At 43.0% G+C, this 20002-nt stretch overlaps 1 protein-coding gene across 5 annotated transcripts in view; it reads right to left on the reverse strand.

Moving 5' to 3' along the window:
• Window positions 1-3160: 3160 nt before the first annotated feature.
• Window positions 3161-20002, reverse strand: part of hectd2 (HECT domain containing 2) — a 39485-nt gene continuing 22643 nt past the window's right edge. For 2 of the 5 annotated variants that reach the window (XM_041049396.1, XM_041049398.1), the window contains exons 15-22: window positions 15568-15632; window positions 15141-15234; window positions 12946-13020; window positions 11668-11755; window positions 11005-11111; window positions 7790-7905; window positions 6743-6886; window positions 3161-6086 (exon numbers count right to left, since the gene is read on the reverse strand). In XM_041049396.1, coding sequence (XP_040905330.1) covers window positions 5966-6086; window positions 6743-6886; window positions 7790-7905; window positions 11005-11111; window positions 11668-11755; window positions 12946-13020; window positions 15141-15234; window positions 15568-15632 — 810 coding nt within the window. In that variant the 3' untranslated portion in view covers window positions 3161-5965. Of the gene's footprint in view, window positions 6087-6742; window positions 6906-7789; window positions 7906-11004; window positions 11112-11667; window positions 11756-12945; window positions 13021-15140; window positions 15235-15567; window positions 15633-20002 lie in introns of all 5 variants that reach the window. The other 3 variants (XR_005894869.1, XR_005894870.1, XM_041049397.1) reach the window with 3 other exon arrangements.

Here is a 20002-nt window from a genome sequence, read left to right on the forward strand (position 1 = left end):
ACCAGATTCAGATTCTTATCACAATCTGCACCAGAGAGAACAAACTCATTGGTCTCAGCACCTAAATTTCAAACATTGTTTCATGACAAACTGACAAAAATGTCAAAAAACATTGTTCGATCCTGCAAAGTTAAGGAAGGTGATAAAAAACTCCTTGAATTGTCGCTGTAACTGTGTCCTTCCCTGACTCATGTCCCACCCCGCCACCGAGTTTGGTGCAAATCGGTTCAGAACTTTTTGCCTAATCCAGCTGATCAACCAACCAACCGATCAACCAACCAACCAACCAACTAACTGACAAACAGGTGAAAACATATCCCCCTTGGCAGAGGAAATCACGATGATATAAATAAACTACTTTTATTTCAGTAATCCTGTGACCCTCAGGTGGGACAAATAAATAAAATATGATGCAATGAGGTCGGTTACACAATTGGATCCGCCCTGCTGGAAACCTCCCAGTGTTAACAACCTGTGAACTTTATCACACACATTCACTTCTGGATCTTCGTCCAGTTGAAAGTTGATCCTCACATTTAAAACTCTGGATTTTTATTCTAATTATTTTAACGTATTGTTCTGAAGGTCCCAACAAGCTGCAGCTGATTGACTTTGATTTCTGGAATTTTCCACAGTGTCAGTGGTCTTGACTCAGTCACCTCCAGTGTCTGACTGGAGTTTGATCTCTTGAGGTTATTATGGAGCACGACTGACTGTGGATTTTACATTTTTCCGTGTGTATCTCCCACGTTAGAGGAGTAGTGTTACTAACATCATGGTATTTTATCTACTGTTTTGTCATTTGTGGTATTTGTCTTTGGAAGGAGGGTGTGTCTCAGTCAGGTGTGGCCGATCAGGGATTTCTTGTTGATGAGGTCATGTGACAGCACACCTGAGGTTACTTGAGCAGGTGTGATGCAGCGAGAGCTTTCAGTCTGCTGAACTGTTTTCTGTGTGATGGTGTGTGTGTGTGTGTGTGTGATCGTTCTGCTCTTTGTCCTCACTTGAGTTAAAGAATGTGTGTTTTGGTTTCCTGTGATGAAGCAAGTTTTCTGTGTGTGTGAGATGAAAATTCAAATCGATGAATCATTTTCATCATGTTTCTTTCAAAATATAATTAAAAAGCCGTTAAACAAACAGTTTGATGTAAAGTGCAGAGGGATAAAAACAGCTCTGCTCTCCTCACGGCTGAAAAGAGTCAGAAACAATTAATGTCAAAGATCAGGACACTGAAATCCTCCACTGAAACCCAGACTGGTTCAGTTCTTCTCGCTTCGCGGGATCTTTAAAGGCAGAGTGAACTGTTTCCTGAGTTTAAAAAAGAAAAGAACACATTTTTTCTAAATACACTTTTCATCTCATATTAAAATCCTGACTCTGGAAATGTGGAAGAGTTTGCACTCTTGAATCCGCTGCGTGAGACTAATTGTAACATGTAGTTGATTGAAACATGAATTAATTGTTAAAATCACTACATAAAAATATGCTGAAAAAATATAAATATCCTTTTTCACCTGTTTATTTTAGCAGAACTGAGACTGAAGTGAAGAAACTGTACAAAGACGTTTCATGTCCTGCACCATGCATTTGTTCTGGCCTCTTATGAACAGTTAACAGCTGAGGTAATGGTCACAGTCGTGGCAGAATCCACAAGAACCAGAGCATTTCTGTCTGCAGCCTGGAGGACAGGAGGACAGCAGCAGAGGGGACGGGTCGTGGACGGGACCGTCCACACTGGGAGAAAACAGGAGGGAAATCAATCCAGAAAAACTCAAAAACAAAAGAGACTTTAAAAAGAGTTTATGAACTTATATTAACCAAAGTGTCAACAGCAAACCACCAATAACTACAGCGCCACGCCCACCCCTCCCCTCATGTATCAGGAGCCATGTGTACATATGACAGTAACTAATCAATAAGAGGATGAACTGGACTGGATTTCATGACGAGGTGATAAAGGCCTGAGTTACAGCGCATCGAGACAACAGCAGCAAATCAAAGGAAGGACCAACTTAAGCTCATTGTCCCGACACTTGGCACCACTGTGTGATTATTTTTGAAGTTTTAATAGGCTGAAATCGCTGACGCAGCCAGTCTGCTCTCCTATTAAAAAAGATAATGGTGGACTGTTGGCGGGTTACTGAGTGACAAAGCGGCGCTGGCCATGGCCTACATATTTCTGTTTGTTTAATAAACGATAAGATCCCTCGTTCCCGGCATTAAAGTAGGACACCTCACCACCACAGAGAGACAGACAGAGAAGAAAAAAAGAAAGTAAGAATGAGAAAAAGCTTTGTTGGGCATTAATTGGTGTCTGCAGTAAAGAAACAGGATCAGAGTGAGTGTGTGAGTGTGTGTGTGAAAGTGAATCTCTGAGCTGAACCTTTGCTTTAGTCTCAGCTTATTTATCGAAATGAAAGTGTGTTGCAGAGCATGTGGACGCAACAACACTCAAACGCCAAACTCACAGGACATTCTTCCCTCTGAGTGGACGAGCGTCTCACTGTGACATGCAGCAGACAAACTGTGCACGCTTGTTTTTTAAAACTCCAGATGCAGAGTTCTGCTCCATCAGCACTTTCTCACTGTTTGTTTCACATGAAGGTCAAAGCATGACCTCACTGTACATCTCTGAAGCAAACTGAAACGGGAGCATCAAAGAAAATAAAACAAACAAAAATCGAATTCTTTTTGTTTTGTTTTTTTTAAATCTGGAGATAAATACGCCTTTATGATCAAATCAGAAAAGCTGTTTTTTGGGAAACAGTCTCACTGCACTGGCAGATCTCCTTTCCTTAATTATCATTAGTATTTTTTAAATGTTTTAAAAATAATAATATATTTCATATTTATTAAAAATAATAAATATGAAAAACACCAAAAAGTGCATTTAGGGCAAATAATGTGTGGACATGTCAGCTCAGTAAATCCCTGCTCGGGCCCCTCTGGGCCCTCAGCTTCTTCACAGGTCTGCAGCTGATGCATGTGTGAAAAAACAGAAAACACCATGACAGGGTGATTCTCTAATGTTTTCATAGACACAGGACTGCTGCAGCTCCCAGGGTGAATGTGACAATGAGCAAGATGTGGATCGAAAAAGAGAAGAAACAAACACAACAACAACAACAACAACAAAAAAAGCACAGTCAGCAAATCTTTCTGTAGAGAGGAACGACGCCTCGTCTGCTTTTACTGCTAAACACTTATGGAAACACGGCAGAACATTCGTTATATAAGACTCAGGCAACACAGAAGCATAACAGATTTCAAAAACATGGGTCACGAATGTTCAGCTCATGTTAAAACCCACCTGAACTACGTGTACACAACATCTGCCAGACACTGACGAACATGTGAACATTTACAGCTGTTAAATAATAAACACATGACTTCTCTCTTCTTTTACGTGCCGTCTATTAATAATTAGAATAATTACATCTCATCAAATCCTCTGAATCTGTTTGAACTATTTTCGAACAGATTTTTAACCAGGTCGTTAAACCGCCATCCCACTGTATAACCTGACACAGTTTGGTCCCATTAACACACAACAGACCTGGGTCAGATTAACACTTCAAAAAAAAAAAATTTCTGACATTACATTTTTTCCCCCATTTGTCTGAGGACGAGTTCGTCCTCCAACATCTCCCACTTTAAGGCTGCGTCCTTTCTGTTCAGCACAAAGACGCTGACACTGTTCCAGTCAGCGGCTCGTTTTTACGATGAGTGCGACGTGATGTGAATGAGGCTCAGAGTCCTGCTCACACAGATGCTCGGACAGGAGCTGCCTCTGGCTCCTGCTGCTGCTTTGGACGTGTCCCTAAATGATAGAAAGGACCCACTGTTGTATAAGGAGCTTTTCTCAGTGGAAGTGGGTGAATGACTGACCCAGATCCGACTGATGTAGGTTTGAATGGTGCAGCCATACAAGCTGCTTGACTGTTGCTTGGTTACTTCTGGGTGTTTTGCCAGTTGGTCTTTGGACAGTGCCAAGTCTTTAAAACCAGCACCGCTCAGATTTGGACAGGAGACAGCAGCGGCAGCATGAAGCTGCACTGGAGGCAGAGAGTCTGGATCCCACCGTGGCCGTCTGATTTTAGGCGGCTCTGCCCTGAGCAAGTGATACAGATCTAAAGACCCAGTGAAATAACGTCTTTACTCTCTGAATGTGACCTGATGCTGGATGAAGCGATTACAGGGAACAGGGAGAGGAGAAGCCAGAGGAGAAACAGGCTGACGCTGTGTGAGCTAACGCAGAAAGCTCCCGTAGCTGCTTCACATTCAGTGTGTTTACATGCATTTAGCGTTTGGTTAAAGTCCGATTTCTCCAGTAAACTGATTCATTAACTGTCATGTAAATGACAGATCATAGAAACCTGGTTTCTGTCACCGTCACGGGACGTTTCCCCCTGATCTCTCCTGGAGACTGACAATTACCCCCAATCAATTACCAGAGTAACCTTGTTACCCCCATTAAACTGGTTATTTAAGTGCATGTGAACTCACTGAGTGAAAGCTTTCCACCAACAAAAAGCAGAACTATAAGTAACAAGGCAGGAGGAACATTTAAATAATAATAATTCTATAATAATAATTTCTGAGCACCACTCACATCACAATGTGCAGTTTGGGATCTTCTGGGGACACGCTGGGTTTGTGTTTCCAGGATTGATCCAATCAGGAAACTTTAGACACTGCATGTCAGAAACGAGTGTTAGAGCTGTGATTACTCTGATGTGAGAATCTCTGAATGCTCGGTCACAGCTGCTGAAACTGACCAGAATGACTATCAACATGTCAGTAACAGAGCAGGACATTCAGAGGACGGCGTCCTCTCCCGTCCCGTCTCATCTTCTGCTCTGTACTCAGCTAACAAGTTAACATGTGCAGCATCTGTCTGCAGGCTGCTGGTCATTTCTGAATCTGTCGATCAACAGCTCTGGTTCAGCTCCGTCATAAAATCACAACAATTAAAACGAAATTAAAACATTTCTGCTGCGGCCTTTTGGCAGCAATGTCAAAAAAACATCAATGACAAAACTACTCACAAGACAATCTACATCTCACGATACACAAACCGTATTCTTCTCCCAGCAAAGCTTTATATCCTGACAGTGTGCTGCAAACAAAGCAAAATGATATAAAACACAGTGACTATGCTTCATAAAAATAGATTTAAAAAGTCACCAAAGCAGTGAAGTCGGAACAGGAAGTCTTCTATCTTCTATCTGTATCTTATTGCTGTCAAAATAAAATAGATTTCTTTATCTCAAGCTTCAACTGGATTCATACTGAGTGCTCGTGGATTTAAAGTTTCTTATTAAACTTTGTAATCTGAGCGTTTTTAACTCAAGCCTGATTCTCTGTTCGACTCTGGAGCATAAAAAATGTCAGGGTCAGTGGAGGCAAATACCTGCTGATGTGGTTTGAAAATAGTAATATCGATAATTTCCTGAGCAAACTAGTAATATAATTTATAAGAAGTGTATTATTTTGGTGACATAAGGTTTCTAGAGAACACTGGGGAAATGACCCGACACAGTATGAGTGATATGTTTTCAGTGATGTGATCTTTTATGAAACTGTGACCAGAATCTGACCCGTAAAGTTTTTCGGAAGGCAGACTGATAATCTACTGATATAGAAAAGCGAGAACTACTTCACGTATATTTCCTCGGGGTTGTCTTACTGTCGAACTAACACGGCCCGTGTGCAAATCAAAATCGATTTCTAGTGTTTGTAGCGTCAGTGCTCCCAAATGATCTGCCGCAAATTTCAAGTTCAGTGTTGGAAAACTGACGAGTCCAACCCCAGCGTAACTTCATCAGTCCATCAGACATTAGACATTAGAACTCACTCGCTCTACAGTCTGATCCGTGACCACAGACAGACATAAGGCGAGTTGTGGTAGCTGTGGCAGACAGATAGCTAGCATTACTAACAGTGTGTGTGTGTGTGTTGTCTGTCACTCCAGGCCGAAGCCCTCTGCGTTGGATATGGCGATAGTGAGTTTGTGTTTGAGCTCTTTCCTGGTTCGGTATGGAGGCAGACAGATCTGGTTAAAGCAGGTGTGAGAGATCGGCAACCTGACGAAGACAGGAAGAAGAAAAATAATTAGAATAATAAAAACACGAGTCATCACGATAAACCTTTGACAAGTTCTAAAGTTCTAAAGTTGTCAGCTGTTAGTTAAAATCAAAGTTTCCAAATCATGTTTTCAGGAATTTAATCTCACTCCTGTTTTAGCATTTGTTCCTGCTCACAACATGTTTATAGAGCTCCAGCTATTTATCCTCTCCACCTCGCTATCCCGTGTGTGTGTGTGTGTGTGTGTGTGTGTAAAACCACAGTGGTGGAGCAGCCTTCGTCTTCTGACCCAGTTTCAGGGCTTTTTGCTGTTAAAGTTCAACCATGACTCTTATCAGCTGCCGTCTGTGATTACAGCCAGTTCAGTACAACTGTTACGGTGTTAATCCTTCACCTACTGTATCTGATCTGTGAGGCACCTCAAACTCTCTGGACAACCAAACTGTAAAGTGGGATAAAGTGAGGAGACAGACGGTTGGTCCTTAAAGTGTGAAGAGAGACTCTGTCTCAAACTGTTGGTTTAACATAGACAAATGGATCCGGTTAAAGGTTCTGAATATTAAACCTTCGTCCAGAGCCTCCCCACGTTCTCCTTCAGTACATTCACCGTTCCCAGTGACCAGTCTGAGCTCTGGGCTCGGCTTTTGGAACCTACCAGTCGGTTGGAACGTCGATCTTGGAGATTTTGAAGTTGAGGTCGGCCATTCCTCCGACAGGCACGCGGTCGCTTCCTGTGGCGAAGTGCAGGAGCTTCTTCTGCAGCTCCAGAGGGAAGGCCAGCACCACGTCCCAGAAACACCTGGTGCAACACACACACACTGGTGTCACATCATATCTGTGTTCAGTGTCGCTCACATGAGTCTGCTCGTTGGTGTGATGCTGCTGTGTTAACAGATCTCAGTGATCAGTCTCTGATAAGATTCATCAGAACTGACAGAAAAGATCAAATAAGAACTTTGTTGTGATTAATAAAATGATCCTGAAGTTTTCTTGGTGCGAAACACAGATTTCTCTCTGAACTAATCAGAATTCCTTTTACAAAATGAGAAAATCTGCTCCGCGATGGAAGAATCTGTGTGGACGAGGCTAAACCAAACTTTACCGCTGTCCTCGCAGATCTTCCACCATGATGGACTGAGAAATCCAGTTGAGTGTTACACAGTCAGACAGACAGTACTGAAGTTGTGTAACAGGCCTGCAGCTGCTTGCTGTCAGCTGTCAGCACCGTGCAGAGTTACATTATCTGTGGTTGACAAGCGTCGGCTCGTTTTCCTCCCCTACTGCTGGAAACAAAAGAACTGAAGGACATCTCTGTGTGTGTGAGTGTGTGTATGTGTGTGTGTGCGTTACATTAATGCCTTGCATGTGAACATTTGAGGCCTAACCACTCTGCAAACCATTCTTCAATCATCACTGACTTTCACTGGAACGGAAGAAAACAAACTTTGTTTCTCGTTGAGCTGAGAAAAAATAAATTTCTATTTTCCAGTTTGTCTGAAACGAGCTGCGCTCTTTGTGTATTTCACAGAAACACCTGTAAAGAATGTAGTAAATTTGTTTTGGGTGCTTCTCAGCCGTGGGTCAGTCTGTGAGAAGGAAATGCACGGTGGTTTGAGGGCCAGCTTGCACTTCCTGCAGTGAGCGTGCAGACTGCAGAGCACAGTTGGTCAGTCTCAGCAAACAGGAAGTGGAAGCATCGTACCGTATGGTGGCGTCCGTCTTGCTGTATCCTTCGTACTGAGCGGCTTTCTGCAGGGCGCTCATGTCGAGCTCCGGACTGCCACACACCAACATCTCCACCTCCTCCGGCCGAAGCAACTGCAAAGGCAAGAGAGGACTCCTCAGTACAGACACGCTACTGACAGACTGACAAGTGTTATTTAGATTTGGTGCACAAGTTAATTCAGGCATCATTTCCCACACATGCCTCACTCAGGTACAGTTTGAGTCTAACAGGAAAACTACTTTTTTATAGAAATGACTATTATAAATACGTCAGTGGCTTCTGCTGAAACGACACTGATCACTCGACCCACTGACCCACAGCAGCCGTGGGGCAGATTTCATGGAAATAGCTAAATAAACCAACATCAGGCTCTCTGCAGAATTTCCACTAAAACACAACAGCAGTCAAACGCAACAATCATTTCCGCCGCTTGAGTGATGTAAGAGCGTCGTTTTAGGGCAACTCCGCCGGTAAATGAGCAGCAGAAACAGGAAGTTCTGCCTCGTCAGAGCAGCTGATAAAAAAAAAATGTGTCAAACTGTCAAAAAGTTATCGTCAGTGCAGTTCACAGTAGTGAAAGTCTGTTTCTTATTAACGACTACGGAAAAGTGACATTGCATAATAGATTTTATGAGCACAACAGTAGCAGTATTTACCACCTAATGTCTTACGAGCTGGGCAAGTCTGCACAGAGGAGGAATCTGACTCTGCCAGTCGCTCATGTGAATCACAAACAGCAAACATGACAAAAGTAGATCAGAGAAGCTTTCAGAAATAACTGAAAATACAGATGTGACAGGCTAATCATTTAAAACCATTTGGTTACAGCAACTTCACTGTTTGTTCACTGGTTCGGTCGTCGCACTGACACGAAGATACAGAAAATTCGAATTAAAAAACTTTATAAAAACATTACGGTGCCAAAAACAACAAAACGCAGAGTTTGACACTGTCTGATTCTCTAATGACCTGAAAGACAGAAACTCCACAACTGTCTCTGTATGTCACAACACACACACACACACACAGCCTGAAACCACACACCCACACCTACAAATTAACCACAGGCCTGCCTCATCACATCCGAGGACGTCAGCTAATGTGGACGTGACTGAAGGATCGAACACAAACAGAGGAGACAGACAGATACAGACAGAGAGACAGATGCAGACAGAGAGACAGACACAGATGTAGGTCAAACAGCAGAGGTGAATCAAACACACACTCACCCGCTCAAAACAACAAGAAAAATAACTCATTTTCTGTGAAAGAGTCAGAGCAGCTGAGTATGAGACGGGTGTGTGTTCGTTTGGACCAGGTCACGCAGCTGTTAGACTGTTTTTCAAAGCTGGAACTTCAAAACTTCTTCATTTGACAAACTCATATTAAAAGCGTCCTCTGCTCTGAGAAAGACAACAGAACGATGGCCTTGATTTAAAGCAGGTGTGATTCTGGAACATCATGAATATGTTTGTGCCACACTGGGAACCTGTGGGCAAAGATGAACACACAGAAACTGCAGAGTTCATCTGTGAACACAGGAAAGACTGTGGGAAACAGAGGAGGCAGGAGTTAGTTATTATCTGAGCAGCTGAGACTTGTCCTTGTTGTGTCTTCATGGTCTGGATCAGCCTGTCCCTCGCCTGACCCAGTTTCAGGCTCTCAGCTGATAAACCTCAGTCAGACTGTCCATCTGTCCGTCTTATCTGTGGTCAGACAGTTATTTCAGCGTGTTCACTCTGCTACCGAGCACATTGGAGGTGTGACTCCTGCACACACACACACACACACACACACACACACACACACACACACACACACACACACACACACACACACACACACACACACACACACACACACACACACACACACACACACACACACACACACACACACACACACACACATAATAATCACACATGAACTTGTCTGATGAGACCTCTGACCAGACCTGATAAACTGTGTGGGTCAGGACCCGAGAGGTCAGAGGCCAAAGGTCACACCTAACCTGACAGCACTTTAGAATTAGAAGCTTTACAATGCTACTCAAGGTAAGGTGCTTAGGGAGGGAAACCGTCGATAACGTAATGGTGATCTACAGATATTTACTTTTAACTTGGCTCCAGACTAAATAAAAAGTAATTCTCTAAAAAATAAATAAATAAATAAAAAGGTGCAAATAAGAAGAAATAAAACAATATTAACTATAAAGAAAATCATTCTGAAAAAGCAAAAGTGCCTCCCAACAATTCACCAAACAACAACATGATCAGCTGTGAGTCAGCAGTTCTTTATCAGGGAGAGCAAACATTTGACTAAGGAGGAAGGCAAACAGAATTCGCTGCCTCGGCTCCATTTTTGGGCAAACTTCTCTCCACGATGGAGCAGAGGGAGGAAAGACTCAGAGGCTCAGTTCACCAGGGTGTGTTTTGTTCTCCCACTAAAACACAACAGTGATTCTACATAAAAAGGTTTTGTTCTTTCACTGTCGCTGCACAGGAAGCGATAAATTCTACATAACTGCCATGTTTGAAATATTGGTACAGGAAATTTATAGACACCGTTTATCTCGGAACGAATGTGAGTAAGGCCACTGCTGTTCCAGCTGGTACGTAACATGTCACTCAGTCCATGAGAACCAGCAGATAATGGGTTTCAGTTCAGACAAAGAGCTCGGAGGAAAGTCCAGGTCCAAAAGAAACGAAAACCAAAAACCTCTTTATATACGAATATTTATTTCTAATCATTATCTTTAATTCCGTCAGAGTTTGTGAAGCAGGTTTTGAGTGTAGTGATTAAAACTCACAGATGTGCATTGAGAGTAAGCAGAAGAGCAGTAGCAGTAAACATGGCCTGGTTCTGCCATGTTACACATATTGTTTGCGATGCTGTCCTGGATGGATCTTACTGCTAAATGGAGGCCATTGACTTTGCTTATTGAATTCCAGGCAATGTCATCGAGTGCACGCCCCCGACCAGCATCATTTCACTCACATACAGTAAGTGAATTAAACTTCCTGGCTAAAGCTAAAGCTGAAGAAGTCTGTCCTAAGAGACACGGTTATTATCATTATTACTTCATTTATTTACTTTTACAGCTGAGCTGACCTTCAGTGCACACACACACACACACACACACACACACACACACACACACACACACACACACACACAGACAGTGTACTCACCATGAGCGCATCAGAGGCACACACACTGTGGAAGCCGTGGTAGAAGGCAGCAAACTGTTTATAAATGGATTTATTCAGCAGGAGGTCGACGTAGAGCTGGACATACTCTGTGGAGAGAGAAGTAACAGAACACAAAGATTTTCAATATTCCATTACAGACTTTTATCCATTTACCCTCCGGCCTTGGCTCCTGTGTTTAACACACACAGAGGGACACTGGCGTAGAGCTGGGCCATGATGGCAACATGAGCCGCTGGATGGAAAATAAGGTTTAATAAGAGACATAAAGCTGACTCTCTCGGCTCCACTTCATTCTCTTCAAACGAACAAAGAAGCTTTTGGGCTGAGCCAGGTTTCTGTGTAGCTGCTCACATGATGTTCAACAGCATGAGAGCAGATTTTAAGCCTGACTGTGGATTACAAACTTCAGGTTGTCAAAGGGCACAGTGCAGCCATTTTAAATGAAATGAGGAGGTTAAGATGTTTAGATGTTTCCAGTGTGGACAGCAGTCTGATCACTCTGCAGGATGCAGGTTCATACAGGTATAAAATAAAGGTGGTTTGTGTGTCTGAGCATGTGCCTTGGTTCCAGCAGCGAATGACTCGGCCGTCACTCAGTGCTGAGGTATGAGGTTCCTGCTGTGACTCTCGGCGTGGACTCACCCTTCCTGTTCTGCTTGGTGACGGGAATTTTGTCTCCTCCGGGCTTCAGGTTGTAGGATTTGACGATGCCCATTTCCTCCTGGAACACCTGCAACACACACAAACACACACACACACAAAGCATGATGGGACGTGGGTGATGCTGGTGCATGTATCTACACCCTGTAAATGAAGAGTTTCTAAAATCTTTTCATGTTGTTAAAGAAGATGCAGTTTAACTAGATAAAAAAGAAAGAGCGCTGCATTAGCATGTAAGCAGTTTAACTGATGCTATTAAAACCCATGCAGAGGTAACAGCTCGAGCTGACCACAGTGTGTTAGTGAGTGTGTTACAGGTGTCGGTTGCAAACAGCTGTGAGACTCAACACTTCAGTGTGGAACATTTATAAACTTTGGGTTCAGGGTTAGAATTAAATTAGAGTTACAGGGAATCATTTATGTCAGTGAGGTTCTTGCAAGTGCAGCAGTACAAACATATACGTGATGTTTCAGCTATAGAAATGAGACGCAGACAGAGATCCAGTGTTGGGCAGGTCAGTGGGCTCAGCTGTACCACAGTGGTGTGACCGTGAGCAGCCTATAGCTCGCAGTCAGCTCACACTGTGGGTTAAAATAACACCTCCACTCAGGTTTTTACATCATCTTTCATTCCACATATGTTTCTGCTTCATACATAACCCCAGCTGAACCATAAAGCACTTCATTATAACCGGTTACTACGCTCAGTAGCAGAGCGAAGCCTGGTCTGACTGCGCTGTTTCATAAAACACGCTGATGTCATGTAATGTGAAACTTCATGTGAGGAACCTGGTCATGTTTGAGATGATGACAGAGCTTACGTTTGAGCTTTGGTGACTCATAACGCAACTTTTTAACGTTGTTTACAACAAATCTATTTACAATTAACTGAAAACTTACAGATAATCATTATGTGAATTTTGATCCAGAGAGAAAATGTGATTTTTCACAGGTAAAGGTGAACAGGTGGCGAACGATCCTGAAGCATTTGACTAAACCGTTGACATCAGTGGGACTGATACAGATCACCTTCTGTTCTAAAATAAACTTTATTAAAACAGCACAGCAGTGACATCAGTCACAGCTGTCTGTCAGCACCGTCAGACATGCCAAGACGCTTAAATCAAGACGTGTGTGTGTGTTCATTAGAAACCAGGCGAATAAGTTGATATTTACGGTATTTTTTTAAGGTAACAACAAACTTCTGCAGCACATCATGAGCCTCCTCCTCAAGTTTTACTGTGAAGTGTAGATTTTTACCTGGAAGGTGAGGTAGAAGTCCTCCTCTACGTTTCCCTCGTAGCTCAGCAGCTCTCCCAAACCATGAGCCAGCTCCTGCAGACAGACACAGAGTTCAGGATCCAGCAGCAAAACCCTCTGCAACAGCAGCATACAGAGCCGGGACCAGGAGGACACTGGTTCCATCCCAGATAAACTGGGAACATTTCAGATCAGCAAAGAGCCAAAGCTCCACTTCACACATTCACATCAGAACTGAGTGTGACGACTTTCACATTTCACACGTTCACATCAGACCTTCTGATGTGAATGTGTGAAATGTTGAAGGTGAGGAACTCAGACAACCTTCACAGTGCGTGTAGTTCTTTATTTGTCTTTACATATCACTGACAAATCATCACCTGTCCCTTGTGTGCATTCATTCACCGTTTGATTTACTGCTCTGCTTCCATGTGACTGCAACATAAAACATGTTAAACGTTTCTGAACCAAAACGACTGAATCAGGAATTTGCTGAATAAAGTTTGAATGAATCTGTTCCTGTGCAGTCACCAGAGCTATGGTGGTGCTGCCAACCGCAGGCCTCACATCTGATACCCTGCTGTTACGCAACCAGAGGGCCAGTTATAGCACTCCCCCAGTCTGTGTGTGTGTGTGTGTGTGTGTGTGTGTGTGTGTGTTGGTGTCCTAGTGAGACCCAGAGTTTTCGACCTACATGCTGAAGGTGGTTTGGATGTGAAGCAGCTCGTGGATCAGATAACTCAGATAACTGAGACAGTTCAGGATCTTTCTCCCTCAGCTGCTGCACAACACTGGTGAATTGTTACTTCACTGTGTGTGTGTGTGTGTGTGTGTGTGTACAGTGTGTTTCTGTTTCAAAGTGAGGAAAAAAAACAGAGCAACGTTTTGCAAAAACTGTGAGCCCCTGCAGCAGGTATGTGGGGTTGAATGCCTTGCTCAAAGGCTCCTGCATCTACAACATTGTTGTCATTAAATGAAATGACTCAAATCTGGTCTTGCACTGTGCAGCCTGCTCCTGTGATTTATTCAAGTGAAAACGTTCTCCAGCTGTTTGTGTTTGTGGGCTGCAGTTAAAAACTCAAACTGCTTAAAATGCATGAACTGCATCCACAACATAAAGAAACACTCACGAGACGTTAACATGTTCATATGAACCAAAACGTGTTCAGATGCTTCACTGTCAAATCAAATACACTCTGCCCTGAGAGAGAGAAAGTACACGAGGTGAGTACAATATGTACAACTGTGATGTATACATTGGCACTGGCACACACGAGTGTGTGTGTGTGTGTGTGTGTGTGTGTGTGTGTGTGTGAGCAGTGTGTAAGGCTGGATTTCTAAATGGGTGTGAGCATGAGAGACACACCGGCAGAGAAACAGGAAAATGAGCTGAAGTGGTTGAAAAAGCTTCACATCTGGGAACATTCAACAACTGAGCCTAAACTTTCTAAATCTTCGTTACATCAACAAAGAGTTAGATGTGAATTTTACCAAAACAAATATTCTGTGTAGAAAAAATCTGGGAGGCTGTTATTCAGACACTAAAGTGTTTAACTCAAGATCTGGAGCTTATTTAAGTTTGAGTGTGCATGAAGGCTGAAGGTGAGCACATTAAAGGAGAAGAACTTTTTATACTTTGCACATTATTTAAAAAAATGTTTACAAAATAAAAATGTGCATAAAATAATGTTCAATGGAAAAAACAATAAGATAACACATTAACAGGAAGGGAAAAGTTACAGCAGATGATAAAATGCATGTGAGGCTTTGAATCAAAGCTCAGAAAGCTGAAAAAACCTGGTGATGGACTCAACTTCAATCTGTTAGAAACACACAAAGGTAAATTTAGACTCCGCAAAGACGATGATTAAGGGGATTAGGAGAGTGAAAGTGAAGAGAAGGAGAGCGAATGTTTAACTCTGGCACCCTCTAGTGACGGACAAGAGAAATGCAAACGTTGGAATGCAAGAGACAGACCTTAGAGTTTTTTAGTTTTAATTTAACAAACTTTAAAACAACTCAGACTGAACAGGTCACTTTATGTAGAGCTACACGCAGAGTGTGCAGGTAAATATGCTGAGCGTTCCTTTCTACTGTGCAATGTGCATCACAACAAGCACAATGTGAACCGTCACTAAGCCTTCTACACACACAGTGGGATTCAAACCAGTGACGGATCAGGCTGAGACACCTACTGGCATGATCTGCTGCAGGTCGTCCAGGGTGGCGGTTGCCATGCCAACAAGGGCATTTTGGTCACATGGTGCAGTAGGTGGAGTGAGGAGCTTCCTGCAAGGGAGGATACACATTCAGAACAAAATGACAGTAAATGACAGGTCACAGGTTTCGTTTATCCCAAACATGGCTCAGCAGTGAGATACCACAGCTGCCCACACACAGGTTTATATGGAACATTTATTAAGGCCTTGAAGTAGTGAATAGAAGTGATGGCGTTTTCACAGCAGCGTGACCGCAGGGCTAACAGCAACAGCTGCTCTGTACAGTGTGTCTCTGTTCTGAACAACCTGGTGTCCAAACGCCCAGAACAGGGCTGATTCTATCCAGAGAGAAAACACTGCGAAGGCGTGACAAATGGAAACACACACACACACACACACCCACCTGTAACAGTAGAGAGGGAAGTGGATGTCCAGAGCAATGCTGTTGTAAACCGCTAAGCCCATCAGCTGGTAACGGCAGGTTAAGGAAACACACACATAAAATATGAATATGCACCATAAACCTCCCAGGATCATGATGGTGATTTGTGTTCTTCATTTGTTTGTATGAATTTTTTTTAGTTTGTGTGTGAGTACAGAAGCTCCAGAGGTAAAAGGGACAAAACCTCCTCCACGTTCAGTTTGAGACATTAATGGTTGTAAACCAATAAAACCATCACCGGGAGTCTCTGGTGGCCTGAGCAGCCCCAGAAACCAACCTACACCTCACGAGCCCTGTTTTCACTGTAAGTATGAAAAACACTGAGCTACCGCCTCCAGCCATCCAATCCTTTTCACTGGATACTGAAGATAAATATCTGGTTTTGGTGGATAGTTTAGGAAAAAACCGACCCATCTGACAGCAACGCCCACGACCTGACGGGTCAGGTGAGCAGTGGGGGCACCTCTGGCTAAGGCTCATGGGATACACACAATAAAAATGTTCAGACATTGAACAGAAAACTTCAGGAACATGATTCAACTTTTTAAAAAAATCAGGGAGTGTCCTCACAAAGACAGAAGTACAAACGTGTGTGTGTGTGTGTGTTTGACTTCTTAATGACCTTAATGGTTGTGGTAATAGTACAGTTTATGTTTGTTTTCATGTCGGTGTGTGTGTGTGTGTGTGTGTGTGTGTGTCTTCTAAGTAGAACCTACATTCAACCTACACACACAATTACACCACATATGGTCACCACATGTGGCAGCTGAGAACACTGTGTGTGTGTGTGTGTGTGTGTGTGTGTGTGTGTGTGTTGGGCTGCCGCCCCTCAGACATAAATGGAGAAAAAATTGCAGGTGGATGGGACATTTAGTCCATGAACCCGCCATCGCCCGGCCACACACACACACACACACACACACACACACACACACACACACACACACACACACACACACACACACACACACACACACACACACACACACACACACACAGTGAATTTACACAATGAAGTCATTCATCTACATTAAACTCATTCTGCCATAAAAGAAAAAAGACTGGCTTCTCTTTTTTACTTCACACACACACACACACACACACTCACACACACCCTTGTTTTACTATATTTGTGGAGACCTGTCATTGACATCATTCATTCCTTGATCCCTGAACCTAAACCTGATTCTAACCTGAGCTCTGAGACCAGGTCTGAACCTTCAAACAGGTGCTTTAAAACTCAAACTGGTCCTCACAGTGTATAGCCATAAAAGTATACACACACACACACACACACACACACACACACACACACACACACACACACACACACACACACACACACACACACACACACACACAGAGAGAGAGAGAGATATCAAAGAGAGTGTAACAGAAAGCATTTGGAGGCCCTCGTTTATATATCTTCCCTTTATGGGACAGGCCTGAACAAAGTGCTCTCTCTCTCTCTCTCTCTCTCTCTCTCTCTTTGCCCACTCTGTGTCTGTCTTTCTGCCCACTTCCTTCTGTTTGCCAGACTGAATCTTAAACTTTGTGTTGCTTCATTGGTGAACGAGCCACAAAACAACAAACAGTAAGAAACAGATTCTGCAAAGGTAATGTTTTTAGCTTTGTTTTGTAAAGTCTGTGACTATGTCATTACTGGGCAGCTTATCTTCTTTAAGCACTGTTGATTTATTGCTGTTTAAAGTTTTATCACTGTGTCACTGTGTGTCTTTGTTTGGGTTTGGGTCAGGCTGATGCTGAGGCCCTGTTCTTCATTATTTCAGCTGATACTCTGATTTTGTTCTCAGCTGATCCATGTTCTGAGCTGTATCACTGATGTGCTTCACACAGTGCACAGAGAACAACTCTGTACTTCGCTCTTCTTCACTTTGTCTCTCTCTCTCTTCCTCTCTGCCTTCTCATCGGTGTTTGTTCCCTTTTTGTTTACATCTGTTTATACACTTTCCATTTTACCCCCCACCCCCAAAAATATCACCCCACCTCCAAAGCACCACCATCTCCCTGCTTTTCATTTATCTGTCTCTCTCTGTTAGTTTCACTCTCTCTCTCTCTCTGTTACACATTTTCTCTCCAGCCTCCTCCTCCCTCCACCGCTCCATCTCCATAGTGACGCAACGCTGCCATGACGACTAAACAGTAACAGGGGAGACTGATGAATTAGCTCTTAGCACAAGCACACATGTGGAACACGCATGGAACACCCAGGAGCGCGCACACACACACACCTACACACACACACACACACACAGACACACACACACACCTACACACACACACACACACAAAATAACCTGGCAAGGGACAGGGAGCTATTAGGTTATATAACCTTTTGACAGTTCCCAGCTGGCTAGTAACTAAGGCTAAATTACTGGATTGTTCTCTAGTCTCACACACACACAGACACACACCTACATACATACAGTGTATATACACACACAGTCAGACATGCATACACACACACACACACATGCATATAGTCCTGGAAGAACATTTTACAAATAGCAGAAACAACGACAGAGATACTTTGCAGTAGCAGAGTAAAAAATTCATGACTTAACATTCAAACTTATCAGTGTGTCCCCTTCTAACTGAGTCATAATCCACCAATAATAAATCAATAATGTCAACAATATCCCAAATGGCTCATGGACACTGGAAAGTCACAGCTCACTGTTTTGAATGAACCTTGATTGAGATGGAGAGTGTGCTGCAAAAAATCCTGTTAGAGCCTTCAGAGTGTTAGAGTGTGAAAGTATAAAAAGTGAGTTGAAAGATGCAAACAGATGCAGGTTTACTGTCGATGGGGATAAATGAAAAGCTAACGCTGCTCACACCCTCAGTGTGTATTCCACCTGACTACCACCACCTGATCGCTCGACCCTGCAGCGTCCCGCTGAACGCAGGTCCACATGGTGCAGTTACCGTGAGCGTCGGGTAAAAAAGGCTCATTTCCTGCTAAAACAAGCTGTAAGAGGAGGGAAAAATGTGCAGCAGCTGTCTGAGGTACAGTATGTGGCCTTTAGTTGGAAAGCTGCTGGATCCAACTCTGTTACTGAGAAATTACACATGTACTAATCTGAAACAGCAAATATGTTTTGAAAGAAACATAACACCACTCAATTATTTTTTTTCCTCAAGGAAAAGTTGTTCATCAACATATCTGTCAAGTCAGAGTAGCTGTTCACTGACAGTATTTTTTGGTTTTCCTTACTTTCTCTGATCTTGTAGCAAAAAGAAAAACATGAACAAATCAGTTTGCTTTTTGTGTGTTGTGTTGTGTTTGCGAGTTAAACATAATTTCTGGATAAAAGCTTAGATTTCTGCCCACACCTGGTCTGTGCGGCTCCCGTCAGGTATCAGGTGAGCATCTTCTGAGTGTACATGAATTATTTTAAATACTTTGGGTTGCAAAAGGATCTTGTGCCTTCAGTTCATTCCTTATTGACCGTCCCACAAGCTGAATGTTTTACACTACTGCTACTGTTTGTATTCTAATACAATCACTGCTGAAGATGCGGGACTGAGCTCACAGTACAGTGCAGGAGCAGCTACAGCGACACAGAAACAGCTGGAACCTCGGTAAGATCTGAAATCAGTCTGATTCCAAGCTGATGATCACAAAGTGGGTGAGCGGTGTTAGCTCGTGCACCCTGTCAGTCGCTGGCTGCTCAGAATCCCACGGCAAAAAAGTCACTTCACATTCAAACACTGCTCACAGCATCTACAGCCTCAAGTCCTCTCTATTTTTATTTTTATTTTCTTAAAAAAGTCGTATTTAGCTTGAGATATATTTGTCGAGTGTGTAGATTTACAGCCTGAAAACACACATTATAGCATCTCTTTCTCCCCTGTGGTTTTAGTATGTGAGAGGGAGGGGGAATAAAGGAGTGTGTGTGTGTGCGTGTGTGTGTGTGTGTGTGCCTGTCTGCACATTACCCACACACTCGAGTTTGATGCACGACACGCTGCTGTTTAGTCGACGGGAAACAAACCACTGAAGAACGGTGAATAAAATGAATTTAATGAAAGACCATTAAAATGCTAATGTGGTCTGTTTGTGCAGACGCTAAAACAAGCTGCTCTTTATGGGAAAAAGTATAAAATTATACACGCAAACAAAATGTAAAACCTTAATCCACAACCTCGGTTAAATGTCCCAAAGCACACTCTCCCCTTTTATTTAAGACATAATATAGAATCTGTCTCCACCACACTTCACAGTGTGCAGTATATAAAACGTCTATAGAGTGTCTTCTACTTAAGGACTGTGTGTGAACAACCAACAGCTAAAGATCTATAAATATGCCCATTAGAACCAGTGAAGAACGATGAATCATCGTTTATCCCGTAAATCCAGTGAAGGTCAAAT

Source organism: Toxotes jaculatrix, chromosome 11 (genome assembly GCF_017976425.1).
Source record: "Toxotes jaculatrix isolate fToxJac2 chromosome 11, fToxJac2.pri, whole genome shotgun sequence".
Lineage (NCBI taxonomy): Eukaryota > Metazoa > Chordata > Actinopteri > Toxotidae > Toxotes > Toxotes jaculatrix.